At 54.7% G+C, this 27,940-nt stretch overlaps 11 protein-coding genes across 11 annotated transcripts; 3 read left to right on the top strand and 8 right to left on the bottom strand.

The window, feature by feature from the left end:
- Positions 1-14: 14 nt before the first annotated feature.
- LMH87_011678 (uncharacterized protein) lies at positions 15-2,347 on the bottom strand (the record flags this gene model as incomplete). Its single annotated transcript, XM_056200856.1, has 2 exons — positions 15-1,977; positions 2,028-2,347. 2 exons carry the CDS (start codon positions 2,345-2,347, stop codon positions 15-17), a joined length of 2,283 nt encoding a protein of 760 aa, XP_056052665.1.
- Positions 2,348-2,828: 481 nt separating this feature from the next.
- On the top strand, positions 2,829-8,368 carry LMH87_011677 (uncharacterized protein; the record flags this gene model as incomplete). Its single annotated transcript, XM_056200855.1, has 2 exons — positions 2,829-2,899; positions 2,968-8,368. The coding sequence occupies 2 exons, from the start codon at positions 2,829-2,831 to the stop codon at positions 8,366-8,368; spliced, it is 5,472 nt and encodes a 1,823-aa protein (XP_056052664.1).
- A 624-nt stretch (positions 8,369-8,992) lies between these two features.
- Positions 8,993-9,455, bottom strand: LMH87_011676 (uncharacterized protein; the record flags this gene model as incomplete). The annotated part of the gene is made up of 3 exons (XM_056200854.1): positions 8,993-9,178; positions 9,269-9,338; positions 9,448-9,455. The coding sequence occupies 3 exons, from the start codon at positions 9,453-9,455 to the stop codon at positions 8,993-8,995; spliced, it is 264 nt and encodes an 87-aa protein (XP_056052663.1).
- Positions 9,456-10,243: 788 nt separating this feature from the next.
- Positions 10,244-11,088, top strand: LMH87_011675 (uncharacterized protein; the record flags this gene model as incomplete). Its single annotated transcript, XM_056200853.1, has 2 exons — positions 10,244-10,581; positions 10,659-11,088. The coding sequence occupies 2 exons, from the start codon at positions 10,244-10,246 to the stop codon at positions 11,086-11,088; spliced, it is 768 nt and encodes a 255-aa protein (XP_056052662.1).
- Positions 11,089-11,470: 382 nt separating this feature from the next.
- Positions 11,471-12,819, top strand: LMH87_011674 (uncharacterized protein; the record flags this gene model as incomplete). The annotated part of the gene is made up of 4 exons (XM_056200852.1): positions 11,471-11,568; positions 11,645-11,859; positions 11,954-12,381; positions 12,478-12,819. The coding sequence occupies 4 exons, from the start codon at positions 11,471-11,473 to the stop codon at positions 12,817-12,819; spliced, it is 1,083 nt and encodes a 360-aa protein (XP_056052661.1).
- A 545-nt stretch (positions 12,820-13,364) lies between these two features.
- Positions 13,365-14,714, bottom strand: LMH87_011673 (uncharacterized protein; the record flags this gene model as incomplete). Its single annotated transcript, XM_056200851.1, has 1 exon — positions 13,365-14,714. One exon carries the CDS (start codon positions 14,712-14,714, stop codon positions 13,365-13,367), a length of 1,350 nt encoding a protein of 449 aa, XP_056052660.1.
- A 1,279-nt stretch (positions 14,715-15,993) lies between these two features.
- Positions 15,994-17,205, bottom strand: LMH87_011672 (uncharacterized protein; the record flags this gene model as incomplete). The annotated part of the gene is made up of 3 exons (XM_056200850.1): positions 15,994-16,555; positions 16,614-17,080; positions 17,152-17,205. The coding sequence occupies 3 exons, from the start codon at positions 17,203-17,205 to the stop codon at positions 15,994-15,996; spliced, it is 1,083 nt and encodes a 360-aa protein (XP_056052659.1).
- Positions 17,206-17,801: 596 nt separating this feature from the next.
- LMH87_011671 (uncharacterized protein) lies at positions 17,802-18,557 on the bottom strand (the record flags this gene model as incomplete). The annotated part of the gene is made up of 2 exons (XM_056200849.1): positions 17,802-18,021; positions 18,118-18,557. 2 exons carry the CDS (start codon positions 18,555-18,557, stop codon positions 17,802-17,804), a joined length of 660 nt encoding a protein of 219 aa, XP_056052658.1.
- A 1,514-nt stretch (positions 18,558-20,071) lies between these two features.
- Positions 20,072-21,127, bottom strand: LMH87_011670 (uncharacterized protein; the record flags this gene model as incomplete). The annotated part of the gene is made up of 3 exons (XM_056200848.1): positions 20,072-20,799; positions 20,870-21,050; positions 21,113-21,127. The coding sequence occupies 3 exons, from the start codon at positions 21,125-21,127 to the stop codon at positions 20,072-20,074; spliced, it is 924 nt and encodes a 307-aa protein (XP_056052657.1).
- A 662-nt stretch (positions 21,128-21,789) lies between these two features.
- On the bottom strand, positions 21,790-23,233 carry LMH87_011669 (uncharacterized protein; the record flags this gene model as incomplete). Its single annotated transcript, XM_056200847.1, has 2 exons — positions 21,790-23,069; positions 23,176-23,233. The coding sequence occupies 2 exons, from the start codon at positions 23,231-23,233 to the stop codon at positions 21,790-21,792; spliced, it is 1,338 nt and encodes a 445-aa protein (XP_056052656.1).
- Positions 23,234-24,505: 1,272 nt separating this feature from the next.
- On the bottom strand, positions 24,506-26,283 carry LMH87_011668 (uncharacterized protein; the record flags this gene model as incomplete). Its single annotated transcript, XM_056200845.1, has 2 exons — positions 24,506-26,019; positions 26,085-26,283. The coding sequence occupies 2 exons, from the start codon at positions 26,281-26,283 to the stop codon at positions 24,506-24,508; spliced, it is 1,713 nt and encodes a 570-aa protein (XP_056052655.1).
- Between the last annotated feature and the right edge of the window lie 1,657 nt (positions 26,284-27,940).

Here is a 27,940-nt window from a genome sequence, read left to right as displayed (position 1 = left end):
CTGAAGTTGCAGCTCTATCGAATCGCTTTTGAGTTTTTGATGAAAGTCTCAATCTTTTCAGGACTCTGCTTTCCATCTTCTTCAACACCGCTGCTGACATCCACTCCAATGACTCTGTCGGCCAAATTGCCTAGCGCCTTGACGGCCTCGGCAACATTATCCGGGTTCAGCCCACCGGCCAGGAAAATTCTCAGATTAGGATCATTCTCCAAGACGGCCTTGACCTTGGATACATCCAGCAGCTTCCCCGAGCCAGCGCCAGAGTCGAGAAGAGGAACGGTATGGAAGCCGCGGAGACCCAGAGCGACATGGTCAGGCTTGAATGCACGGATGACGGGGACAGGAATGAGATTGGACCACTCGAGAGGCTCGTCGCCATGCAGTTGGACAAGATCCAGGTTGTACAGCTTCTGCTTCTCCAGGACCTCGCTGAGCGGCTGGTTCTGGAAGATACCTACAAGACGTGGCCGCGAGCTTTGGAGTCTACTGTACGCACCCTGGAAGTAGTCGGCAGCACCTGCGACGGGTACTGAGGGCTCGGGCTTAGAACTGGTTGTGCCGCTGAAGGAGTGCACTGCTTCGGAGATGGCGAGGGCAGTCTCGTCGTTGATGCAACGCTTTGCACCAGGCACCAGGCACATACCAACAAAGTCAGCATGCGATTCAACAGCCTTCTTCGCGGCAGAGGCGCTTCGTGTACCGCAAATCTTGACGAGCAGGGGCTGAGGTTGCTCCTTTTTAACTGCCGGGGCCTTGCCAGAGCACAGCTCGCTGATGAAAACGCTAGCGTCTGGCGCTCTCATGATAGCTTCGCCGACCAGAACGGCATTGACACCATCATTCTTGCACATGACGACATCATCGTATGTGTTGATTCCACTCAGAGCGCAAATAATGGTGGTGTCAGGAACCATGCTGCGGAGTCGACCAGTCGTATCCAGATCAACATCGAATGTCTCCAAGTTTCGGTTATTGACGCCAATCACCTTGGAGCCAATGTTGACGGCAATAGTCATTTCTTCAGCATTTTGAACTTCAACCAAGGGCTCCATGCCTAGAGACTGAGAGTATTTGTACAAACGCTCGAGCGTTTCAAGATCCAGCATCTTGACAATAAGAAGCACAGTGTCCGCACCCGCGAGCCGGGCTTCCAGAATTTGATACTCGTCAAAGATGAACTCTTTGCGCAGGATCGCTGGTCTGTTTGGCATACCGTCCAGGACCTGGCGAACCGTCCTGAGATCCTCAATGCTTCCCTTGAACCACTCAGGCTCTGTGAGGACTGAGATGACACTGGCACCAGCCAGAGCGTATTTCCTAGCTTGGACAGGCGCGCGAACATCAATATTGAAGATGCCCTTAGAAGGAGACCCGCGCTTGATTTCAGCCATGAGAGAAACGTCAAATGGAGTCTGGCTTAGACGCCTAACGAACGGCACTGCAGGTGGAGCGCCACCGAGATCATAGGCAGCTTGGAGATCTTCCATTCTCTGAGAAGGAATCACTCGCTGAGCGTCCACGGCTGCGCGACGGCTGGCGTAGATCTTTTGCAGAATGTTGTTGCTCTTGGAAGTGGCCGATGCAGCGCCGTTGACAGGGTTCGATGCTGTCTGGAGACGGCTGTTATCCTCCCAGGTACCGCCCTGCAGCTGCAAAAAGTTTCGAATCATGGTGCGTCCGTTCTCAGTCAAGATACTTTCAGGGTGGAACTGCACAGCTTCCATCGTGTACTCCTTGTGGCGGACACCCTGGATAATGCCACGGCTGCCATCAGGCTTAGCGACCCAGGAAGTGACTTCCAGGCACTCGGGAAGAGTGACGGGTGATCCGGCAAGTGAGTGGTACCTTGTGATCGGGATTTCTTGCTCTAGACCACTGAAGACACCCTTTGCGTCGTGCGTCAATGGCGAAGTCTTGCCGTGCAGCCACTCTCCAGCAGAGTTGACCTCGCCGCCGTAGACGTCAAAGATGCATTGGCTATAAGAATTAGTAATTTTGAAGAAAACGCAGTGACCAGACATTCTTACAGGCCCATGCAAACACCAAAGATGGGGATCTTGCCCGCAAAGTGACGAATGGCATCTCGGCTAATACCCGAATCCGTAGATGGATGGCCAGGACCGGGGCTGATAATGAGCTGGCTCGGGTTCTTCTTGATGAGCTCATCCAGTGTGATCTTGTCGTTTCGAATAACATGGACAGTGGCACCCTCCAAAGTCAGATACTGGTAGATGTTCCAGGTGAAAGAGTCATAGTTGTCAATGAGAACCAGATTGGAAGCCGTGGGAATGGGCGGTGAACGCTTGGCCTCGCGAGGAGAATGATCAATAATTTCGGGAGATGGCATCGTATCTGCGCCTGCAACTGCTGCTTCCTTGTTGCAGAGAAGAATTGTCTGAGCCAAGATTTGTCACCTCAACGACAAACGTTGCCATGGCCCATTTCTGAACAATCAAAAGGCGTACTGTGTCTGCGGCACAAAACGCACTGTACAGATCTGTGCGGCTGCGCGGGCCACTACAGTGCGAACAGCGACGATATGACTAATGGCGCCGATTTAGCAGTTGGACCAGTGGCGCTTCAGTGGAGAGAGCTTTGTTTCCAGCACCAAAGCGCCGAAGCCGCTACTGTAGAAAGATTGTCCCAGCGGTCCGGCTGATTCTCGGCTGGCGACAGTTCCCAAGAAAAAAGTTGGCCCACTGAGCTGTGAGCTCTGGTTGTACCCAGGTAGAGTTCGCGATTCTACGGCGCGTCGATCCCATCACCCTATAAACTCGATTCAAGGTGATGTATTGTCTGCCGCTGCCACTATATTGACAACAGTGGCAATGGCTCCCTTGTCGGATCGCATCTATTTTCCTTCCCTGGAAGAATGTCTTTCAGGGAACAAGGTGCTACTGTAAGCTTTCGCAGTGGCTCGCTCGCCTGGCAGGCCTCTTGCAGTCGGTGCTAACTGTTCAAACACAGGTCATGGAAGCTTGCCGCAACCGCGCTTTCAGACACCTCAGGTCGTCTGCAGCGTAGCAATGCGCTCTCCGAATTCTTCTCCGACGAATATGTTCATGGACTGCTGAAGAACCCCATCGTCGCCTTCTCACCTCCCGACGACGCCTCCAGGAAGGATTTCGAGACCAAGACCGCGCCGATCAACGTGACATCTGCCTCGACCCAGAAGTTCGATATCAAGATTTTGAAAGATGATGCCGAGTGGTTGAGCAAGAACGCCAAAACGAACCTAGTCGCAGCGCTGCGGGTTGTCATCGCCGAGCATCAGTCTCGCTCCTCGCGCCATCTCGTCGGGCCACTTTCCTCACAAGATGCCACCAACCTGCAAGAAGCTGCCGGCCTGAAGGATGGACAGACTGCATCATTCTTATCAGACCTGGGCTCAGCCGCTGCTTTGGATGCCGATGAAATATCGGCCGAATTCGAGAAGCAGGAAGCTCGCCGCACGCGCCTATTCGAAACCCTACTCAGCGAACGCCGACACTATATGATGGCCGTCGACTACGTCAACTCTATAAGACTATATGGACGACTTCCTATCTATGCCAAAGACTGCGAGAGTATCAACGAATCATTCAAATTCAGCACGCGGCCGACCAAGGAACAAATCGAAGCACTCCTTCCGGCGTACTTCAAGGTGCTCACCGACTGCACTGGACGAATAGAGTCCGGCCTGCTTCAAACTACGGACGATGCATTACTTTCCAACGAAAAGACTGAGATGGAATGGCTGCGAACACTGTTCACCGAAATTGTTCATGCTCTCTCTGTCATTTTCCAGCTCGTGGACAGCTTAGGGGACGAATTTGCTCCGCCGAGCTCTGTAACGCAATGGTTTTCCTTAATGGAAATGTACAACTTCTTCGAGAATGTACAGCCTATTCATGAGAGCATTGCTGAGCTGATAACACCGCTCAGAACGCTTGCTACTGCTGTTTCAGTCATCATGCTGAAGCCTAAACGCTCGCTCGGCTACTTGAACGAAAAGGATGAGGATTCTGGGCAGCCTGACGATGCGTTCGACTCATACCTGTTGTCGTCGGAAGTACTCGAGCAAATCCACAAGTGTATACTTAACGCGGCGAGCATGGATATTGAAAGCGCAACACCTGCCATCTTTACTTGGGCCTTGCTCCTTCACAGGCTCAATGCCTCCCACCATAATCGAACCGAGAAGAGAGACAACCTCTTGCAACAGAATGCGAGAGAGAGGTTTGAGTCTGGAGAGACCCCACGCCCAACTCTGGGTCGACGAAATTCCGCTGGCAGCATGTTCTCAATCGAGTCAACAAAGTTTGACAACTTTCTAGAAAACGCCACTACTCCGCGCGATGCTCAACTCGTGGAACAGCTGGCTACGAGTGTGACTACTGGTGGTAGAGTGTTTAATACCATGGGTATCATGGCAAATGCCCTTGGACCGACGTTATCAGGCTTCGCATCTCCTTTGTTGAGCTCGCGCATTCGGATCGTCTTCGCCGATGTCCTCACAGTCAGCTACGGTTATATCGGATACCAAGCGGAGACCCTTGCTTGCCTATTTGACTTACTATCGCCTGGTCGTGGTTATTGGGATTTGGCCTCGGTCCAAAGCCTTCGCACGTCTGGTGATACCGTCTCTTCATTTATTAATGACGATATTCTTATGCACTGGTACTTTCAGCACGCCACGAACCGATATCCATTCGAGTTTCAGCCATTCATTTCCATCTGCAAATCTCTTTGCACTGTTACCGGAGAAAATGACGACCAGCGCTATTCGGACGTGTTGACTCTTTTGCGGAACACGCCGACCCTGACTCTTAAGCTACCGAAGGGCTTCCAAGGCTACGAACTTATTCACGAGGACGAGAACACAAATTCTTTCTGTTTGACGCATGAAATTCCCCTTATCACACTTTCGTCCTCATGGAAGAAGAGGCAGATGGACGACGACGCCTATCGTCTGCCTCAAGGGACCCAAGGACGATTCATCACAGACAGCGGACGATTGGCTCTTGTCGAGTACCCGCACTCGACCCTGTCATTACTCGGTCGCCGCCTGGAAATTTATCTGATGAAAGAGGGATATCAGTGCCAGTTTGAATCATTGGAACCTGATGAGGTTGTCGATGTCGTCGAGCTCTTTGCCAAATTGATTCGCATGGAGCATCTCAAGCTGTCTGGCAACCCTGATGCGTTGATGCGCCAAGACGATGACATCCTTTCGGAGGCTAGCAAACATATCAGTGGTGGAAAGGATATTGTCACTGTTGTTTGCGAAACTATGGACTACTTCATGGAAGAGGAGTTGGCCACGACGGAAGAATCTGCCATCAAGGTCATCACAGCTTGCATAAAATTCTTGGACGCTATCTTGCCTGTTCAACCCAGCAGAGTATGGTCCTACCTCGCTCGCAGCGAGCTACTGAGCTCCGAATCAAGAGCTGGGAAACTCTCCAAACTTACTGGCAGCCTTGACTTGGTATCTGAGCGTCTTGACTTCCTGAACTCCGCCCTGTTATTCTTCTCCAACGTTGTTGATACTGCACTCGCCTCTGGTGTACAACGTCAAGCCGGAAACAAGGCACGCAGCAGGCAACAAGAAATCAACCCGTGGGTGGGCACCTCGGATAAGGTACTATCCAAAGTGAGTCTGGCTATAGCCAATGCTGCTGTTGACATATTTGAAAACACTTCCACTTGGCGCTTCGACGCAGAGATTAGCCGTGTGTCTCTTCTGAACAGCGTCGTACCCCTGCTCAGCAAGATCATTCACCACAGCTATAGCATGGGGAAGTCAGGCGATTCTGATAACCTTACAGCTTGCCTGAGGCCGGCGGCCACCTACGTCATTGACTGCTTTCTTTCGCCATCTAGTGGAACTCTCAGATTCCAGCCATTGCTATATTCCTTCATCTCCGCCCTCCTTACTCCAGAGTCTACTCTGTATCCTACGAAAGCAAGCCTTGTCCGCAGCGAGGTCAAGTCTGTTCTCTTTTTTGCTGCGTCTCTTCTCCGAGCTGCCAACTATTTGGAACGATCCTCGACTATGCTGGAGAGCTATCTCTTCAAAAGCTCTACGTTATTAGCTCGCTTGTGCGCTGTCTCGGATCTCTTCCGCACACCTATCCTGTCTCTTTTGCAGGCACTAGTCTCAAATGCAGGCAAGGGCTCCAGTGAACCTCCATCGCTGCTGGGATATCTTGGGCCTCATGTATCAAAGTCCTTCCTAAGTCTTCTCTCTGGTTTAGGCGAACCATTTGCCTTGCAAGCGGACGTTGAAACAATCTGGAGTTTCTTCTCCTCAATTCTGCGAAACCGCCAGCAATGGATGTCTAATTGCCTTCTCACTGGCCAAACGCCACGAGAAGCGATGGCTAAAGACAGCAAGAAAACCGATATTTCAGATGACTCGGTCTTTGCCACTGCCTTGTCCAAGTTGAAGAACATTAAGGATTTGGAATCTACAGAGGCACTTGCTATCTTGGATTTTGTTGCTTCGGCGCAAAATTACTGGCCATGGACCGTTTTCACATTGCAGAACGACACCTCATACCTGGACGGCTTGCGCTCATATGTGCGCGCCTTGAAGCCTTCGCATCTTGTCGTTAAGTCTGATAGTATTCGCGCTTGCCGTGAGGCTAGACTAGCTGCGTACATTGCCGAAACATTTGCTATGCAGTTGTATCATTCACGACACCTGGGAAGTGCAGATGAATTGGCCAAAAAACTTGTCAACGACCTGGATTACTATTTGCGCGATGGTGTCGAGGTTGCTGGCTACAACAAGTCACTGCACAACAACTTTGCAAAGAACTTTGCAAACAAGTATTACGGCTGCTCTGTCGAAAATTTCAAGCGAACATCTTTGGAGCCAGGCCACCTTGGAACCGACTACTACTACGACCTAGAGCAGGCGGATACATTGTTACGATTCGACCCCGGATGGCTCGGACGCAGATCAAACGGATTTAAGAATGAAATGGAGCTGGCAAACACAAATCTGTCGCTGGTCGATGCCCAAATCGCTCTATTCCATTCTTGGGAATTCTTGCTCGTTGAACTCAGCACCTGCCTCCCGGGACATGAAACCATAGGCAAACAGATGCTGCAAGTCTCACAACAGTGCCTCAACGCCAACCAGAGTGTTCCTGGTCCGGAAAGCATATTCTTGAAGCTGGTACAGGGCCGTGCTAATTTGGCTCTTGTACTCGTGCAGCGCCTGGCCAAGTCCAAGCTACCCGTGAAAGATATCAACCAGATGCTCGGCACATTGGTCGGTACAATCAGTGGCGTGGATGACCCGTTCGCCAGCAGCTCCATTGCCTACTACCGAGTCCTCCTGAAGGCGCTATTCGTTGCTCTCCGCGCATACCACGTGAGCGGAGAAGAAAAGGGTCAGCAGGACGCCTCTGACGAGCCTGTAAACCTCGGCGGATCATCCGTTTCAGTAACCCAAACAGTGTTGAGCCTGCTGGACACCGTTGTTGGACGTGGCTTCCGCGCGCTCGTCAGCCTGATCCACGATGGCGATGCCGAAGTCTGCCCAGAGGACTTGGGCTTGCTCACGGCAATCATGCAAGCTGCCCTGTCGCTTCCCACGATTGAGCAATCCCAGACTCAGGTTCTCAACATCATGGCCACTCACGATGTTGTAAATGTGGCGACATCGCTCTATTCCTGGGCTGACCAGCTGGCGATCCAAGGCGACCCTGTCTACGGCGAGCTGGCCATTTTGTTCCTGCTGGAGCTGTCGACCCTACCTCTTGTTGGAGAGCAACTTGCCTGCGACGGTATCCTCAGCAACCTCTTGTCTGCCAAGATTACCAAAGTCATGCTCAAGACCAACATTTCGCCCAGCTCCGACGCACCAATTGCGCAGCGCTGCTACGGGATATGGGTCAAGGGCCTGCTGCCACTGATGCTCAACCTGCTCACCTCGCTAGGAGCAGCCGTGGCACCCGAGATTACCTATGTGCTGAATCAATTCTCGCATCTACTCAGTGCGAGCGTGGACCGCTTCGAAGCACCAGGTGCTAACCGAACCGGAGCAAAAGTCCCGAATCAGTACATCACCCTGCTGGGCACGTCTGAAATCCACTCGCTGGCTTTGATTACACGTGTGCTGGCGGCGCTGCGCACAGTCAACAGCCGTGACATTGGCCCGGTCGAATGGGACGCCAGTGGGCTGCTCGAGAATGTCGAGTACTGGCTAACGAGCCGTCGGCTGCTCAAGGAGAAACTGCTCCCGCTGGGCCAGCGCGAGATGGAGTGGCGGACGATGAAGATGGGCGGCGGGGCGAACGAAAACGTCCTCGAGGCCAAGGTCGTTTCGCAGCTTGAGATTGTACGGGATGTCTTGAGTGACGAATTGGAGTAATCGAAGGAAGGATTAGTTGGTTTACCTTCTTCCTTTTTTTTTCTAACTTGTATTTATGTGTGAATGGAAGAGGAGAGAAGATGCAATTGGCAGTATTGATTCTGGCGTTGGTTATTGAGACTTCTGTGTACTCTGCAGTGATGTGTGCATTAAGAGAGCGGAAACCAGAAAAGACAGCAGGGTATGAAACTTGGAAATCTGGGAACAATAGTTAGGAACAAGGGACATTTCACCAGAATGATGGTTATCACGACAAAAGTGACCACGAGCAAGATGATGGATGTGAGAGGTTATTTTAAAATGTATCTGGAGCGCAAAGCCAGCCAGAATACGACTATAGTCGGTGGTTCTTTAATAGTACAATGTCTTCTTCAGGCAGGCCTTTTATGATGTTCCCAGTCGATTCCTGGCGCCTCGGATGCTCCTCCAAACAGTAGTTTTTTGTCGTAATGATGATACAACGGCTGGCAAAGTCAATGATGGGTCATTACCGATAGCCCGCCCAAAGTGCCATTTAGTCATACAGCTGCGAGAGAGCGCTTCAATCCCACTCATTTCTTCTTCTCTCTCCCCCTTCGTTTCGGTATTATATTCAAAAACAGCTCATGGATGGACATTCAACCCTTAGTTTTGCATCTGCTGCGACAGCTGGGCGTTGTGTTCCTGGAAGCGGTCGCTGACGCGCTGCTGGGTGGCCATCCACTTGAGGACGCAGCGGTTGATGCAGCCGTTTTCGCGGGACGAGAGGGCCTTGGAGGTGAAATCGTCGACGCACGAGGTGAAGCAGTGATCGACGAGGCCGCCGAAAGCCTAAACGTGATGATGAGTGGTTAGCTTCTTCGTTTTCGCTCCTTGCTATTTTGGCCCGGGCAGGTTCAAGATGTGTTATGATTGACGTACGCCCATGAATTCCTTGACCTGGCGCTTCTGCATGCGCTGCTCCAGGGTGCGCTGCTCGGATGCGGAAAGCCTGTTTTCGGGTCAGCTGTGTGGTCCCTTTTTTCTTTTGCCTTGTCGCATCGCAATCGAGCGGTTGTCGTCGTGCGGCTTCATGTAGCGGAATGGGAGGGAGGGCATACATGTCCATTTTGGGTGATGTGGATGGGGTAGCAAGGGGAGAGGTGGTTGTTGAAGTTGAGTCGGTGCTGGTATGTAACGATAGGGATGACGCTGGCGATGAAAATTCGCCGGAGCGACACTGCTTTCTGTCGTTATCGGGGAGCTTGCGCTTGTCGATAAGCCGAAAGGGGAAGTACAAGAGCTGCAGCGTCACGTGTTGCGGGAGAGCTACGGCGAGCTTTGAGGCGGCAGACCTCTTTGACAAAAGTCAAGATCAAGTAAAATGTACTTGGAAAAAAAAAAAAAAAAAACCTGGATGTAGTGCCGGTTTTCTGGAATTATTTTGCTCCCTTTGCAGCTGAATGGGTGGGCGCGATACCTGCGTCAAGCTTGTAAGGGGACAGCCATCTGATGGGCTCTCTAGGTGCCTTTGCATGCACAATGACGGCCCGGAATTCATCTTATTTAGGAGCCAGCAAACTATTGCAATTCTGGACAGAAAAGAGAGAAAATGGTGTCTTCAATCCTAGATGCCCATAGCTTTATGGCCACCGTCCATGTACCTGCATTTCAATGCCATGCCTCCTTGTACGTAATACTACCTTGGCTTATTGGGTATGTACTGGTAGCTGCCACAAGGGCGACCCTTGGGCCCGATGCTCTCCGATACGCCGCCCCCACTAATAAACGGCCTCGCCCAAGTCTCAACATTCTGTTTGACCGCACTCCAGACAGTACCTCATCATTATAGCATTTGCTACATCCTCAATACTCACGCTTTTGCCGCCCCGCCGCAAAGAAATACTCATTACAGCAATGGCGACTGCTGCTACCGCAGAGATGCTCCCGCGCTTCCTTCTGCCGCGCCTCAGCTGGCAGCCCGTGGCGGCGGCCCCTCGCCGTCTGGCCATTGCCGCCTCGCCAGTGGCAGCTCGCCAGATGCAGCACGCCCACCGTCGACGCCCTCGGCTGTCCTCTGCCACCCGCAGCAGCAGCATCCCGGCCCTGTCGCGCGCGTTCCACGCCACATCGCTGCAGGCGCGCGATCACCACTTTGACACGCTCAAGTTTGTCAAGCGGCTCCGCGAGGACGGCTTCACCGAGGAGCAGTCGGTGGCCATGATGAAGGTCCTAAGCGACGTCATTGAGGAGAGGTGAGCCCTTTCTTACAGCTAAACCCCCCAAAAAGAAGAAAAGGAAAGTTGACTAAATTCCCCTTGTCATGAAACAGCATCCAGAACCTCACCCGCACCATGGTCCTCCGCGAGGACTCGGCCAAGGCCACGTACACGCAAAAGGTCGACTTTGCCAAGCTGCGCTCCGAGCTGCTCTCGGCCGACAGCACCGAGACCAACACGACGCGCAGCGCCCACGAGCGTCTGACCAACGACATTGCCAAGCTCAACAGCCGCCTGCGCGACGACGTCTCGCGCACCCAGGCCAGCGTCCGCCTCGACCTCAACCTCGAAAAGGGCCGCATCCGCGAGGAGGCCCTCAGCCAGGAGCTCAAGATCAAGGAGACGGAGACCAAGATTGAGCAGGAGGTCGCCGCCCTTCGCGAGAAGCTCGAGCAGGTCAAGTTCCAGACCCTGCAGTGGCTGATGGGTGTCTGCACCGGTTTCGCCGCCCTGCTGCTCGGTGCCTGGAGATTGCTCATGTAAAGGCAAGCCGCCGGCAGCGGTTGGCCTGCCTTTTGTCTGCTTTGCTTCGGAGAAGACGTGTGTATTGTGCGGGTTTTTTTTTCCCGAAGCGTCGTTGGATAGATGTTGAGATTTTGGTTGGAGGAAACGGCATTCTTTTTGTTCCTTTGCACAGCGCTTGCGCCTTTTTTTCCTTTGTCATGGATTGAAGCCAATGAAGCTCAATATAGCTATCACCAGGCAGAACATAATGCAACCATACCACATGCCACACTTGGATATGATGTTCTCTCCACAAAATGGTCATCGTAGGTGTGTCTGCCAATAGACAACTACCTAACCTCCGTGATCGGGCGCCCTCTACATTGCCCCACTACAATGAAGCTCTACTTCATCCCGTCTTATGAGCGCAGTCTCTTTGCAACTTACCGTTGCATACATGATTGAAGCCATGACTGTCTCTGAAAAGCCCAGATTCCTTCTCCTGGGGAGCCTTGAGCTGTTTGTTTCTTTCCCTCTGCCCCCACCAGGCTGCGTTACTGGGGAGCGACACTGTCACTGACAAGTAAATCACCAGCGCTCACGATGCATTGGCTTCCGTCGCCCAAATCGGCGGCATGATTCAGCCGACAGCCACCAACCGCGCCGAATTTCTCGCCGAGTGCCAGTCCGAGGCCTTTTCCGGCATCGAGGCCATCTACCGGACCTATGGCTCCGCGCGCATCACCGGCCTATTTGACGAGGAGCTCGTAGCCGCGCTGCCCAAGAGCTGCCGCTTCGTATGCCACAAAGGTGCGTTGCCGCTCACACATACTCTCTCTCTGTTTGTTTCTTGTCCTTTCTGCTACGTAGGTCGATCCTCAAATTACTGATGCATAGGAAACAGGCGCCGGGTATGACCAAATCGACGTTGCCGCGTGCCGCGCGCACAACGTCCGCGTCTCCAACGTCCCGACGGCCGTCGACGACGCCACCGCCGACATCACGCTGTTCCTCATCCTCGGCGCCCTGCGCAACCTCAACGCCGGCATGTCGGCGCTCCGCCGGGGCACCTTTCGCGGCGCCAGCGGCCCGCGCGGCGACCTCGCCAGCCTCCCCGCGCTCGGGCACGACCCGCAGGGCAAGGTCCTCGGCATCCTGGGCATGGGCGGCATCGGGCGCAACGTGGCGGCCAAGGCGCGCGCGTTCGGCATGACAGTGCGCTACCACAACCGCAGCCGGCTGGGCCCGGCGGAGGAGGACGGCGCCGAGTACGTCGACTTTGCGACGCTGCTGGCCGGGAGCGACGTCCTGAGCCTGAACCTGCCGCTCAATGTGCGTAACCATCCCCCGTCCTCGCTTTGGGTCCAAGAAGGAGGGGAGGAGAACATGGGACATTGTGAAGCACGGCACTAACAGAAGACTCTCCAGCCGGAAACGCGACACATCATCTCGGCCAAAGAGTTTGGCATGATGAAGCGCGGCATCGTCGTCGTCAACACGGCCCGCGGCGCCGTCATGGACGAGGCGGCGCTCGTGGAGGCGCTGGATGCGGGCATCGTGTCCAGCGCGGGGCTCGACGTCTTCGAGAACGAGCCCGAGGTGCACCCGGGCCTGCTGGCCAACGAACGGGTCATGCTGGTGCCGCACATGGGCACCTGGACGGAGGAGACGGAGGCCAAGATGGAGGAGTGGGCGCTGGACAATGTGCGGTTGGCCTTGGAGCAGGGCCGGCTAAAGAGCATTGTACCAGAGCAAAAGGACATGCAATAGATCATAGACATGCGCTACGCCCGTAGTGGGCGGCCTGGCACATGTAGAACATGATAACAGAATGCAGTAGAATAAACGCAAGATAGCCCAATTGCCGCTGGTGTTGACAGTCACGGTTCAGAGGTACAGAACATGATTCTAGAATCGCCTTTATTAATGGGAGTCTAATCGGCCACGGTTGACGGGCCTTTCAAGAGTGCTGCCCGTAAGGGTCAGCTGCTCAACTATATATAAGTTCGTCTCTCGTTCCGGGGGGAATCATTACCAAAACAATCGCAACGCCATTTGTTGAAAAAGCACATCCTTGGCCAGCCTTGTACCAAGGCAGTCGCGGCAAAGATGCCAACATCATATAAACAAAAAGAAGTCATAGATATTCCCCCGTACTTTTTGTCTTGCCCAACCCAAATGCCTCGCAATATTATGCTGTTGAAAACACAAGTGTACCCCAATATGCTGTGTGTAGAAAATTCTTACACGCCAAGCGAGTCCCGGTTGAAAGGAAACTCTGGTTTGGGCCTTTATTAGTACAGTGCGCTCTCCGCTTAGTAGCGGTAGATGTCGCTCTTGAAAGGACCCTCGGCGGGGAGGCCGAGGTACTCAGCCTGGACGGAGGTGAGGGTGCTGAGCTCGACCTGGCAGTGGGCAAGGTGGAGACGAGCGACCTCCTCGTCGAGGATCTTGGGGAGGACGTGGACGCCAAGCTCGAGAGAGCCAGTCTTGGCGAACTCAACGTACTTCTTGCCCCAAGCCTCATCCTTGGCCTTGTAGAGAGCAATCTGGGCAAGGACCTGGTTGGTGAAGGAGCAAGACATGACGAAGGAAGAGTGGCCAGTGGCACAGCCAAGGTTGACAAGACGACCCTCGGCCAGGAGGATGATGTGGCGGCCAGAGGGCATCAGGAAGCGGTCAACCTGGGGCTTGATGTTCTGGACGGAGGAAGCGTTCTTCTTGAGCCAGGCAACGTCAATCTCAATGTCGAAGTGACCAATGTTGCAGACAATGGCATCGTTGGGCATGGCCTCGAAGTGAACGCCAGTGAGAATGTCACGGCAGCCGGTGGTGGTGACGAAGATCTGACCAATGGTAGCAGCCTTCTCCATAGGGATGACCTGGTAGCCGGCCATGGCGGCCTGGAGGGCGTTGATGGGGTCAATCTCGGTGACAATGACACGGGCACCCATACCGTGAAGGGCCATGGCGCAGCCCTTGCCAACATCACCGAATCCGGCGACGACGGCGACCTTGCCAGCAATCATGACATCGGTAGCGCGCTTGATACCATCAATGAGGGACTCGCGGCAGCCGTAGAGGTTGTCAAACTTGGACTTGGTGACGGAGTCGTTGACGTTGATGGCGGGGACGAGGAGCTTGCCGTCCTTGAGCATGCGGTAGAGGTGGTGAACACCAGTGGTGGTCTCCTCGGAGACACCGTAGCAGTCCTTGAGCTGCTCGGGGTACTTAGAGTGGACGAGGGAGGTCAGGTCACCACCGTCATCGAGGATGAGGTTGAGCTTCTTGTCGTCCTTGAAGGCAGAGAGCTGCTGCTCGAGGCACCAGTTGTACTCGTCCTCGGTCTCGCCCTTCCAGGCAAAGACGGGGACACCGGCGGCGGCAATGGCGGCGGCGGCGTGGTCCTGGGTGCTGAAGATGTTGCAGCTGGTCCAGGTGACCTCGGCGCCGAGGGCAGTGAGGGTCTCGATGAGGACGGCGGTCTGGATGGTCATGTGAAGGCAGCCAGCAATGCGGGCACCGGCGAGGGGCTGGTCGGCGGCATACTTCTGACGAATGGACATGAGACCGGGCATCTCGTTCTCGGCGAGCTCAATCTCCTTGCGGCCAAAGGCAGCAAGAGAGAGGTCAGCGACCTTGAACTTGGTGGCGGGAGCAGACATGATGTGTGATGGGAGGGTGAAGGAAGAGGTTGATGGGGGAATTGATGAAGAAGAGAGGATGAAAAGATGGGAATGAAGAGGATGAGAAGAAGATCGAGGGGAAGGACGAGAGAGAAAAAAAATGTTAGCTAGCTCGCAGAAATAAGGCGGCGGGACAAAGAGGGGCAGCGTCGGATTCCGGTGGTTGAACAGGCGGGCGGTGAAAAGGCGATGAGGGGAGGGAGGTACAAGCTGCGTGCAGGCAGACAGTACTTGTTGCCCAGGTACCCTGGCTTTATTAGTGGCGCCTCCCAATGGAGGGGTAAAATTTGCGTTGCCCCAACAGAGGGGGCGGGGCAGAAATCTGCACGCCAGTCCACTGCTGTGAGCAGGCAGCTACAGGGCATCTATTTAGGGGTCTTTCTGATAACGACCGCAGCCAGCAATGGGTTGGTAGGGTAGTGGCATGTTATACTTCTTGCGCAGCCAGTCTAGCTCATGGCCCATCAACTTAGATATACCACGAATTAGGCATCTTGCTATGAAATCATGCATCTCTCGCCGCGGCCGAGTAGGTGGCCGCGGCAGCAGACATCAACGGCCAACGTGGCCAGCCCCGGGAGCTCACTGGACCGCCCAAAACTATGGCGCCCACTCTCAGTTGCTAGCTACTTTACAGCCAAGTACCTTGTGTCTCCGCCCCTCCCGTGCCACGCCCAATAATTGCCTGCCTGCTCTCTTCCCTCAAGGTGCCCGAGTGCGCATGCCCATCAGGCGACAGCCCGGCTATCATAGCTGCGGTATTAATAGCGAACCGGGTGCTTGGCTATAACTGACTAGCCTTCGGCATTGCAGAGGTGAGAGAATCACAGGAGGAAACACGTGTAGATTATACATAAATATCTTCATTCGCAGCTTGTAGTATGTTTAGTCGCCAAGGCACGATGCCCATAGCCTTTCAGCCAGCGATGGCTCTTGTTTTCCAGCCACACTTTATGCGCTTTAGACCTATCAAATAGCAACTCGTTAGAGCTCAGCTACTCGCTGTTGCACAGACTTCATACAAGACACAACCCCAGTCGATAGATCAACTCGACGCCGTCCTTGTAATAGTTCAAAGGTAGGCTGTAACTGCCATTATATTCCATCTTATTCCGGAACGCCGCTAATGCAACACAATCCAGCAAGTTTTCATCCCTGCCGCTCATCCCTCATGACATGCATGAGCAGCCCAGAGAAATGTCTATATCCATGTTGCTGTAATTTCTCCCATTGTACTTGTTAAATTTTCGCCCCCAACCTACTGGGGCAGAAGGTTCTCCCGAACAGCAAACATCTTCGAAGTAATACCGGCCGTGAATCCGTCGACCTGCTTGCCGTACTGCTCAACCTGCTTCGCGTTAAGCATGCCCTCCAGGCGGCTAGGCTCCGTGGGCAGCTTGAACAGCCTTTGCCACTCATCCTCGGGGAGGAGGGGCTGCTTCGCCAAAGTACGCTGGGCGTTCTCGGCCTTGCGCTTGGCCTGCCATTGTGAAATCTTGGTCTGCTCGCGACCAAGCTGGCGCTGGTAAAACTGGAAGTTGTTGATATCGGTGTAGTGCGCCTCAATGCTCTCCAGGAGAAGGTCGCAGGTCTTCTCCAGATAAGGATCGACGGAAACGTCGAGGTTGTCGATGTTAGGGTAGAGAGGAGCGTTGATGGGCTCGCGCTCGAGATCCGCCAACGTCGTGGGCCCCTCAAGGTCTTCTTCTGAGGGACCGGAGGGAATCTGGTGGAGGAACGAGGTGAGGAGGTGCGAGTTGTGAACGGTGATGGGGAGCTCAGTAAGGATATCCTTGAACGTCAGCTTCGACTTTTGCAGGCTGTGAATTCGTTAGTACACTGATGGCCAGGATTTTGCCGGCAAGCTCCGCATCGTACCTCTCAGTAGAGAACTTGCTCTCCTTGAAAGCGCTCATAAAAGTGTTGGTAAGGCGGAACGCGCGGAGAGTCAGGTTGCCCTGGGAGCTTCTGCTGGTATCGTAGACGAGAGCAACAGTCTCGCTGTGCTCCTTCTGGTAGAAGTATAGGTTCTCGATCAAAGCCATGTTGACAAAGTTGCCCATGGTGGCGCTAGTGTAGAAACCGACGTTGTTGGCATCGATGTTGACTTCCTTGAGGTGTCGAATCATCTCGTTCTGGTGGGTGATGTTTGCCTTTGAACGAGGAGCAGCAGCGGCAGCCGCGGCGATATCGTTCTGGTGGCTGTCGGTGGCCGACGAGTCGACGGTAGGGAAGGGGAACGTGTTTGTGATCTCGAGAACGTTGTTCTGGTCCATGCCAACAAGGGCTCCAGTGGCCATGCTGGGGAAGTTGGTCGAGCAGTGCTTCGCAATCTTCATAATCACCTACAGTCGCACACCAAGTTAGCGGGCGTGAGGGGGAAAGGCGACGCGAGGTGGGGCATGAAGTAACTCACGAGAGCTTCAACCTGCACAGCCTGAGGAGGCGCATCGGTGGTAGTGTCGGCCATGGTTTCGGATTCGAGGGATGTATCGTGCGCTGCCCGTTAGTGGTGTTGCAAGGCGGGAATCCGGGCGTTTGCTACAAAGGGTGACCGTGTTCGCTGGCGTGGAATATCGAACTTTTTCGCTCCTGCGTGGATTTGTGGGCGGTTGTGGGTGGAAGGCGGTCAAGGATGGCAGAATGCGGGGCGCTATGTCTGGCGGCGCCAGCTACTCAAACGCGGGGACGGTAACGTGCACTTTCCATCATCACCATCGCATCGGAAGGCAGACCTTGTCTCTCAGCACTGCACGAGGTATTGTGCCCAACAACAGTGATCTCACTGCTAACGTCTTTGGAAAAAAATGTATTCTCTATTTTAAAAGCATCTATAGCGATAGCTAGGGTTTTTGACGAATTTATTTGCGCTCTGCACGCAATTCAACAAACCCAAGCTTTCTCTAATGCAAATCCTCGTTTGAAATCATGAAATAATGGAGTCGCGAAAACGATTCGCAGCGACCGAACGACAACTCCAAAAAAAAAAAAAAAACCTGCTGAAAAATGTGCTTCGCCAAGAAAAAATGAATCAGAAAATGCTCACAGACATCGCAGTCTCACCGCTCAAGCGTCGTCCGTCCAAGGAACAATCTCCCAGTCCTCAGCGTTGTTGCGGATGGTGAGACGGTGCTGGTCGATTTTCCAGTACGCATACAACGACCGGGTAGACATGGCCGCCCTTCTGTGTGCGGGCCCACGCCCTCCAGCGAATGCATCTTCCTTGGAACGCCAAAGACATGTGGCCAAGTTACGCAGCTCCGAATCCGGGGAGCCGAACCAATACCTGCGAGATGTCAGCTCAATTTTGATGAGAAGCGAGGGATAACCATGGCCATCCGGCATCGGTCGATTCGGGGGGGCGACTTCGTGTGCGACATACTTGAGAAATCCGCCGCTTTCGATAGCTTCGAGATGGGCTGCCTTGTCGAGTTCGCCCAGGTGGCTGTAATCGGTACTGGGCTTGATTTGCGAGCGGAATGCGACAATGTAAAAAGTTGCATCCTGGTACCGCTGGCCGTATATGCTCACGAGCGCTTGGAGACGGGCCTTGACCTCTGCCCAGTTAAACGACTCGTTGTACGACGCGACGGCGTAATCCTCGTGAGTTGCGTTGAGAGTGCTCAGCGCCTTGGCCAGCAGCGCATTCTCATAGTCAAGCGTGGTCAGATCCAGCTGGTGCGCAAGCTCAGTGTACGGGGACTGCGCGATGAAGCGAGGCTCGCTCCATGGCTGGACGTCGTCGAGACTGCCCTCGGTTACGTCCCTGGCCAGCCTGGGAGGTTCGGTAGGAAGAAGAGTCGCCACCTGCTGAACAGCCATTTTTTGCAGTTGGAAGGGGATGGGAATTTGCTTGGCGGAGGCGAATTGCTACTAATGTTGCTGTACAGATGCGAAAAGCTGCGACCGCTTACCAGTGCAGTTGGCGAAGTCTCAATTGAGCAAACCGAAGAAAGAAAAACCATAAACGAACGGCAAAATGGTGCGCAGCTACACGTGTGTGGGGGAAAGGGTAAAGGAAGATAAGCCCAGCAAAACAGGCGGAGAAGAGGACGGCTTTTATCGACCGCATGGAGGATTTGCCATGGCGCAAACCGGGGACAAGTCACCGACAGTCACAGTACGCACCGATGCGGTGCGCATTATTACGAGGCGGGCGGCGGATGCGGTGTGGATGGATGATTTCGAGGGGCTTGGAGCCTGACGGCTGCCCCTCCATGGTTACGCGACTCGAGGAAGGGGGTGTGCGGGTATGGGTATGAGGCAGTTGGGCAGGGCGATTTCGCCATTCTCCAAAGATCAGCGCCACTGAAAAGGACAAAAGACGGGACACCTAGGGCCTGTCACCGTCTTGCCTGAACAGGGTTTGCTGCATCGGTTCGGGTCCGGGAACGCCGCCGACTGCCGCTGGTGTGCGTGCCGATACCGATGGTCATGAGGTTTCAGCCCATGTGCTTAGCGACAAGCCAAAATGAAGTGGCATTATTGGTACGGATACATGCTTGGAAGAGGGGCAAGCGAAGGCGGAGAGACAACGGATGCCTTGCATTGGTCTGCCGGGACGGCTGTCGAGCGAATGGGTCAAGGGTCAAAGAACTCGGGACTCTTCGATCTCAAGCAAAATCGCCAACGACTGGAGCTCTTAGGTGGTCTTTTCGTCTGTCGAAGAAACACGAACAACAAGGTTTAGCGTGGGAGTTTACCCGTATGGCGTGAGCCACGCTACGCCAGACTGGCTGGATGGACATCTTCTGGCCAGGTGCCAGAGAAAAAAATGATGCGACGTCCAACAGTCCCACACGTCAGTCGGCCGGTGCGGTTACGCTTGTGCATTTCCCCCTTGTTAGCGCTCATTGCTTTGAAGGGTCCCTGAATGACACCATCTTGGGGCCGACAGTGCTCATCGCTTGTGCGCCCGCTAATCTCTAGTGCCTGCCAGAAGGAGCAGCCTGTGTGCAACTTGTTCTCAGTCTATTACTTATTGAAGGGACGCCGCCCCCCCCCCCCTCCCGGTAAACAAATTCATCACGACTAAGCTTATGGAGGGGGAACGCTCGTCTTGCGACTTCGGGACCTGTCCCAGCCACTGAGTATGCCGCAGCTGCATGCATGTTCAATCACATCCGACACGGTTCCCGGCCTTTTCAGCCGATACTTCTGCATGTGGCTTGAATCCTACAGTCTCACAACTAGACCAGAAAGGCCAAATTCTGCGATGAATTGCATCTCATCTCAATTTACCAACTACTAACTTTATCCGAGGGGTATTCCCGCGGGTGTCAGATTGCGCCACCTATCTATCCTCTTATACCGAGTTGCCTCTTCTCCTCAGCGTATTATACAGATTTCTCAGCCGCATCCTTACCACCGCCCAACCAAAGCTTGGCAGCATCGTACGTCCCGAGATACAGCCCGCTGCCGACGGCCGTCCAGGTCGACCGCAAACCGCCGCCTCGAAAGAGGCCCTTTGTCCCGTTTTCGCGATAAATCTGCTTCGCCACGCGCCATGGCCTTTGCGCTCCCATGTTCCTACTTGTGCCGCCTTTCTCAAACGCGGTAGAGTTTTCGCTACCGCCCGTCAAGAGCATCATGCGCGTCTTGACTACGTCGCTGGGGGTCGTGATGAAGGCAGCGATGGCACCGGCAGTGGCCGCGCTCGCACCCGCGATTGCACCCGTCTCCAGGATCCGCTGGTGCCCGGGCTCCCGTCGCGGCCTAGTCGCCCATATTTTCGACCGCAGGTGCTCAAAAATGGGAAACTGCATCGCCGTCAGAGGCAGATTCCGCGCCAGGAGCGCCGTGTAGCCCGTAAAAAGCCGTCGTCCGACGCCGGCTTCGTATAGTGCGCGAAATGCCTTCAAGGATGTCGAGCCCGTCTTCTTGCTGTTGCCATTCGACTGCATCATCTGCGCATGCTGCTTGATCAGCTCGGCGGGTGTAAGCACCAGGCACGAGGCTGCCTCTGCCATGGCAGAGGCGACAGAGTGCACGACAGGCAAGGGCACCGACGATATCTTCGCAATGGTCGTCTTGGACAGTTCGTACGTGGAGAAAAACACGCCAGCTGTAGTTCACTGGCATTAGCCACCTGCTCGCTTTCGCGCGCTTGGGCAAGTAAACAATGGCGAACATACCTGCGGGCAACGTAACCAAGACGACACTTCCGATTCCCTGGTATAGTCCTCGCAGGGCCAGCGCATTATTTTTGCCGTCTTGCGCATATGTCTTGAGGTAATCCCGGCTCTGCAGTCTCGTTTTGAGAGTATCAAACGGGTATATCAGCATATCGACTGTAAAAGCAGCGAAGGCGCCCGCCTGGATGGCTCCGTCAGCAACTGCACCCCTTTGGGTGCTTCAGATGGCAAAAGGACACGCACCACGTAAACATCCATGCTGTCAATGGCATTGGCCTTTGAATGTCTGCTAATTTTTGGCCGCAATAGTTGTCGTGTCTACGTTGACACCTGGATCATTAGAGTAATGCTCGTTGCAGGGTAGACCTGGACCTGCAATGACATCATGAAAACGACACCCGATCCCACCGAGCTACACAGGCACAAGAGCCCTTGCCAGGTGGATCTTTGATTATTTTCGATCTCCTGCTACTTTCTTTTCGTCTGTTTCATTTACTTACATTAGCGGACGCCTTGTTCTTGTTACTTTCGCCACGGCGAAGATGCTCACCCGCTCGAGCCAAGGCCTTCGTGATAGTACGTTGCTTGATTCTACTTCTATAAGCCAAAAAAAAAGTAACCAACACCACAGATCCACCCCTGCATTTAGACGAGAAGAAAATATATATTTGAGAAAGAAGGCTAAATGCGGGCAATGCCGTCCGAATACTTGCGTTTTTGTCTTTAAAATGCCCAACCGTCTAAAAGTTCTAATAAAAGCAAAAAAAAAAAAAAAAAAAAACCACAGTCAAAACTCCCAAATGCGCAGAAGTGAAACGTCAGAACGTCCATGTATAAAAAAAACCAGCCAAGAAACGTCACAAAGAAAAAAAAAGACGAGAACTGAGCCATTACTGCTGTGGTAGAGAAGATCCAACTAATCATAGCTTGCTTCGGGTCGATACCGGATCCTCCACGACGACGACGGCGACGACGCAAATGTCGTCAATCTTGCCGCCGTGCCAGTTTTCCTGCGGGTAGTACTTTTGCACCTCCTTGGCAAAGGGCCCGTCCTGCTTGGTGTTGACGCTCGCGCGCTTGGCTGCGAGGACGAGCTCCGTGGCGAGGAGGCTCTGCAGGGTGACGGGGCGATCGGGGTGCTGCTGGCGCCTGCTGCCGGGAGCCTGGGCGGGCGCGACGGGGCTCCTGATGACGGCGTCGAGGTCGTCGGCGATTTGCACCTGGCCGGCGTCGCTCATGGTCCAGGCGCCGGTGGCGCCCATGACGCGGCTGGCTACGCGCAGGATGTCCTGGTTGAAGAGGTTGTCGAGGACGCCGTCGGTGGCGAGCAGGAGGACGTCGCCGTGGCGCAGGCGGTGCTGGGTGACGTCGGCGTCGCGGGGTAGGTCGCTGAGCTGGGTGCCGCCAAAGGCGGCCATGCGGGCGGCGACGCTGGGCGGGACAATGGACAGCTGAAAGGGCGTGTTGAAGGCGTGCGTCTGCGGCTCCGAGTAGCTGTGCACGGCGTTGAGGCGCAGCTGCAGGAAGCCCGAGTCGCCGAGGTTGGCGACGTCGAGGTGGCCGTCGGGCGAGGCGACGGCGACGCAGGCGGTGCTGCCGCCCGCCAGGACCGTCTCGTCGGCGCAGATGGCGTCGTAGCCAATCTGCATCAGCTTGCGCGCGGTGGGGGAGCTGCTGCTGCTGCTGCGGGTGCTCGTTTCCGCGCCGGCGGGCTGGTGCTCCCACGCCGCCGAGGCCATGTAGTCGCAGAAGCCGTGGGAAAAGTCGGCCGGGTCGACGCCCGAGTCGACCCAGCCGCCCACGCCGTCGGCGACGCCAAAGGCCACGGCGCCCGTCTCGTTGACGCGCGAGGCGAAGAAGGCGTCGTGGCCCGAGTCGGGCCGCGAGGAGCGCCGGCGGTCGCGCGGCGGCTGTATTCGGTTGTAGGGGTTGAAGTGGAAGACGTGCGTCGAGGGGTCAAAGGGGCGGTCCTTGCCGATGAAGGAGGCGGCGACGTTGTACGAGAAGCGCGGCTTCTTGGCGGGTGTCGCGGGAGACGAAGATGGTATCGAGGGGGGCGAGGCGGAGGCGGAGGAGGCGGATGAGTAGAAGCGATGAGGCATCTTGGTGGCTGCTATCGTGGAGGTGGTGGTGGTTGTCGTTGAGCTGCGTTTGGACAAGGAGGACAGCGGTCGAAGAAGCCGCGCGCGCGTCACCTGTGCTGTGCGACGAGTTAGCAGGGTGCCGATTTTCGCCCCTGTTGCCAGAGCTGCGCAATTGACGCTGCAAAGCTAGGGAGTCTTGGAGGGGGGAGAGGGGAAACATACCATTCGCGGCCGTACACAGGGGCGTCGCAATGGCGAGCCTGGCAGACGCCGCCGCCATGGAAGAGAGAGTGTGACGTAGGGGAGACTCGAAGAGGCAGCAAGCAATCTGTCCTGCCAGAAAGAGGGCCGCTGCTTGGGAGGGAAGGATACGGAAAGGATCCTAGATCAAGTACCTAATGGTCCGTAGGATCCGGTTCGTTCACGGAGATGAAGGGGTTTAAAGATTGAGAAAGGAGCAAATCCGATGCTAGCCTTTGCGACTAACCGACTTTTTTTTTCTGGCTTCCCCCCTCCGCCTGGATTTTTTCTGTTGGTGGGCCTGGCTCGTCCAACGTTTCTCTCTCTCTACGACCAAGGCCATTACATAAGATGGACCGAACGTACGGCAATGAATGTGTAGCCAGGTTGAAATTCTGTTTCTTGACAGGAAGCTATTGAAGAAGGCGCTGAAAGATTGCCAAAGACGCAGGAAAGGCATCTCTGAGAAGCCAGAACGCGCAATAAATGCCATGACTACGGCTACAGGTGGGCTAATCAAGCAACACCTGTGGCCGGTCAGGAAAGTATTGGCGACGGCTGTACAGAAGAGAAACCAGATGATGCTCAATTTGCCGTGAAATGACTTATTAGAACATCAAATACAAAATATAGCCATATGCACCCCATCGCTTCAGTCGCCACGTTTAGCCAGCGCAAGCCGCTGTTGATCCGGAAGCCGTCACACCAGCCGTTGGCTTCATTACAGAGACGAAAAGAAAAAAGGGTCAACTAGAGCTAGAAACTCAAAAATAGAAAATTGGAAAAAAAAGGGCAACATGTAAAACAAAAGAGCACCCTCGGTGACCTCCCCCTTTTGTCTCAGTACGAATCAAGCAAGTTGGCGTCAAGGGATCACATTGAAATCAGGTCACCATGCAACCGGGCAAAAAAAGGCGCTTGTTGATTTGACTAAATAAGAGGCAAGTAGACTACTACAGCCAAAAAAAAAGTAAATCGCCTAATTACACTAGAAATTATGTAGAACCAGAGAAAGCAAAATGATGAAAGATTTCCGACATACAAGTTCATTAGAATCATAGGTCGAACCCGACTCCGAAAAGCCTCCACGAGAAATAGAAATAAACATTGGTACGGGTTGGAAAAAAAAAGTTTTTATAAATAACTTGACGAGGCTTTCCCCATTACTAATCGGCAGCAAATAAAGTGTCCAGAAAAAAATGTGCAGGCTGCTGCGCTCTTATAAACAAGTCGGCAGGACGGGACGTCCGTCCTGGAGGAGGGGGCGTAGCAGGCATGTCAATTATGTGCTTTGGGCAACAACTGGCTTTATTTACACGGAGAAGTTGAAGACGGCACCGAGACCCCATTTCTGGTCAGGGGCGGGCTTCCAAGACTCGTTGTCAAAGGAGAAGAAGACGGAGGCGTCACCGCAAGTCTTGCGGATGGAGCTGATGGCCTTCTTCTGGTCATCGGGGCCCGGGCAGGCGATGCCGTTGCAAGCGCCCTCGTTCTTCCAGCCAGTCTCCAGGTTGATGACGTACTTGCCGCAGATCTCTCCGAGGATGTCCATCTGCTGCTTGACAAAGTCACCGGCGCCAGAGGCATCGACGTTGGGGTTGAAGATGGCGTGGATGTTGGCGCCGACGACGTCGACGAGGGGGCAGATGGCGTCGGAGACCTCCTTCTGCTGCCAGATGTTGAGCGTCTCGGCAATGGTGACGGGGCCCTGAAAGCCGGAGCACTGGGTCTTGACATCCTTGATGAGCTTGACAAGCTCCTCGGCAGAGCAGACCTTGTTCATGATGGACTCGTTGCCGACAACAAGCAGGCGGATGGCGTCCCAGTTGTTCATGGAGACGAGGTCGTCGACCTGCTTCTTGACCTGGGGGCTGGTGATGGAGCACTCGTCTTCGGGCTTGACGAAGATACCAGCAATGACCTGGAGACCCTGGTCAACGCAAGCGGGAACGACGTTGACAAGGGTGTCGCAGTCGGTGCCGTAGATACGAACGGCCTGGAAACCAGCCTTCTTGATCTCAGCAATGTCCTTCTTGACCTGGTCGCCAGTCTTGCAGTTACCAGAGCTGCTGTCGTAGGGGCCGTAGGTGATGGCGAAGTGGTCGTTGGTGCCCTTGACCTCGGTCTTGCTGTTGCCGGGAGTGGCAGGGGCAGAAGAGCTGGGGGCAGCAGAGCTGGGGGCGGCAGAGCTAGGAGCAGCAGAGCTGGGGGCGGGAGTAGCGGTGCTGCTGGCAGGCGCAGGAACGGGAGTGCTGACGGCGGAAGGAGTAGGGGTGCTGGTGGGGAGACCGGAGCTGGTGTAGGGGCAGACGGTAACGTAGTCGGTCTCGGTGGCGGTCACGACAACCTGGGGCTTGGTGTAGGTGCCCGGAACAATGGTGGTAGGCGTGGGGTACACAATGACCGTCTCGGTCTCGCAGGCGGTCGTGTGGGCACCGATGGTGTAGGTACCGGCGGTAGGGCAGACGTACTCGGTCATGCTAATGGTGCTGGTGGTGACGCCGCCAGAGGTGACGACGGTAGCGACGGGGCAAGTAACGGTCGTCAGGGTAGTGACAACGGTCGTGACACCACCGACGGTGTGGGTGCCGGAGGGGACCTTGGTGGTGGTGGCGCCGCAGACAGTGGTGGTGTCAGTGACGGTCATGGTCGTGGCCGGGAAGGTGTAGGTGCCGGGGGTAGGGCAGCGCTGAACCTCGGGGGTAGGGACGACGATGACGGTTGTGGTCTGGACAGGAGTCGAGACGGCGGTGGGCGTAGGAGTGATGGTCACAGTCGAGGTGTTGGTCGAGGTCGAGGTCACGGTGGTGACTTTAACGGGGACCACTGCTGCGTGTTAGTTGCGTCGTCCTCGGGTTGTCGAACCCGTAGCCGGGCAGGATTGCACATACGGGTGGCCTCGCCGGTGATGGTCTTCCAGATGGTGGTGCAGCCAGGGAGGCAGACGTCACCAGTGCCGGTGGGAGCGACAGGGAAGCCAGTGCTGGCAGCGTTGCCGCGCTTGGCGAACATCTGGTGAGCGTGACGGTGGTTGGCAGCGCTGGCGGCACCAGCCATGGCCGCGGCGGCGGCGAAGAAAGTAGCCTTCATAGTGATGGAAACCTGTTCGAGTCGTAAAAAACAAAAAAAGAATGCCCGCTAAAGGAGTGAAGCGGTAATGATAGAAAGGAAGTGAACGAAAGGACGAAAGGCTGCAAAGAGCTTTCAGTTACGACCTCGAAGTATGGGCGGTTCGTGAAGAGGAGAAGAGAAAGAGAGGCAAGAAAAGCGGCAGGTGGGCGACTATTATTATTGTCTGGAACCAGCGGCGGCGACGGCGCAGGTGCCTGCAGTAGCGGCCATTGGGGCATCAGCCATTTCAGCAGGCCTTGGCTTGCTAGTCCCGGCGCAAGCAGGGGTTGAACAAGAGAGTGGGTGTGGTTCACGACTTTTGGTGGTGGCACCCTTGCTTGGTGTTGTGCCTCCGTTCCACCCGGCTCTCTGCCCAGCCTATGAGGCAGCTCATCATGTCCGCAACAAAGACACTGGCTGGGCATGGGCCGGGGCCTTGGATCAAGTGCTGCTGGCCAAGGCCCTGGTGGCACCGACAAAGAGACTTGCAAACAGCATCCCGCAGCCTCCAATTAGGGGGTGGACCTGAGCCGAGCATCTGCTAATTTGCCATGGCCACCGCTCGAAAGGGGCTTTCCAGCCTGCTGTTCGCTGCCGCTGCAGATTGCCCTCTGCCACTCTTGCCCGTTGCGACTCTGCGATGAGCCAGGGGAGGCGCTGAAATGAATGGCTGGCTGCTAGCGGAGGCCGTATTTGCCTGGGGAAATGAGATGGATCGAGCTCTTGTGTCCCCTTTTCCACTGCCGACAATTGCCCGCGCTGTGTTGTACAAGCGGCTGACTTTGTTCGTCTTTCTTGTTTGTTTTGCAACACTCCGTCCAGCCTTCCGTCAGGCTCTTCTCCCTCTTGCAGCGTCTGGTCGCAACGCATCTCTCTCCCTGCCTACCACCTGTCTCTTCTTGCCTCTTGTCAGCCCGTCCATCCAAGCCTTGCTGCGCCGAAACGACCATTGTTAGCGTGCCCAATGAGGCTAAGTCAGGAACAGGTTTTACCCAAGCGGTCCCTTATTGAGTAAGGATCCGCCAGACCTCCGTCGTGCCGCTGGCTGTGGTGGGTTCCCCGGTCATTAATTTTAATTAGGTAGTGGGACTGGCGTCTTTGTTCCCACGCACTATTTTTGTTCATAATTTCCCGCGTCGCCCTCCTTTGTGCTCGCTGGTAGCGGTGTCGTATTTCAGGAGACTGCACAAACTTGAAATGTGCAGTAACTCGTGCTGATGAGAATACCGACTTGAGATTCCACGTCGCGCCATCGATCGAGTCCCGATGTGGCTGACGCGAACCTTTCGAAATCTTGTGCTTTATTGCTTCTTTCATGTGCGGCTCCGTGATTTTCAGTATTCATGTGCAACCGAGTCAATGCTATGACTTGAGAAGTTTTGCACTTCAGTGTACTCGTGAGGACTTCGAGGCATTCTTGTATCCGTACAACCGGGCCGAAAGCTTGAGCAGGTGCAGCTTCTGTAAAGAATTTTCATTCAACCGTCACCGTTGCAGCCCGACAACCCGAGCCTGGATATCAGCGGGTGCTACAGTGGCTTATTCTCCGGCGCTGCCACCAGAAGAGGCTGGTGCAGGCTATATTTGGCACGGCAGATATTATGCCCGCCTTTTCGCTTGTCAATCTGCTCTCCCC

Source organism: Akanthomyces muscarius, chromosome 4 (assembly GCF_028009165.1).
Source record: "Akanthomyces muscarius strain Ve6 chromosome 4, whole genome shotgun sequence".
Taxonomy (NCBI): domain Eukaryota; kingdom Fungi; phylum Ascomycota; class Sordariomycetes; order Hypocreales; family Cordycipitaceae; genus Akanthomyces; species Akanthomyces muscarius.
This window is presented reverse-complemented; position numbering and strand designations above follow the sequence as displayed.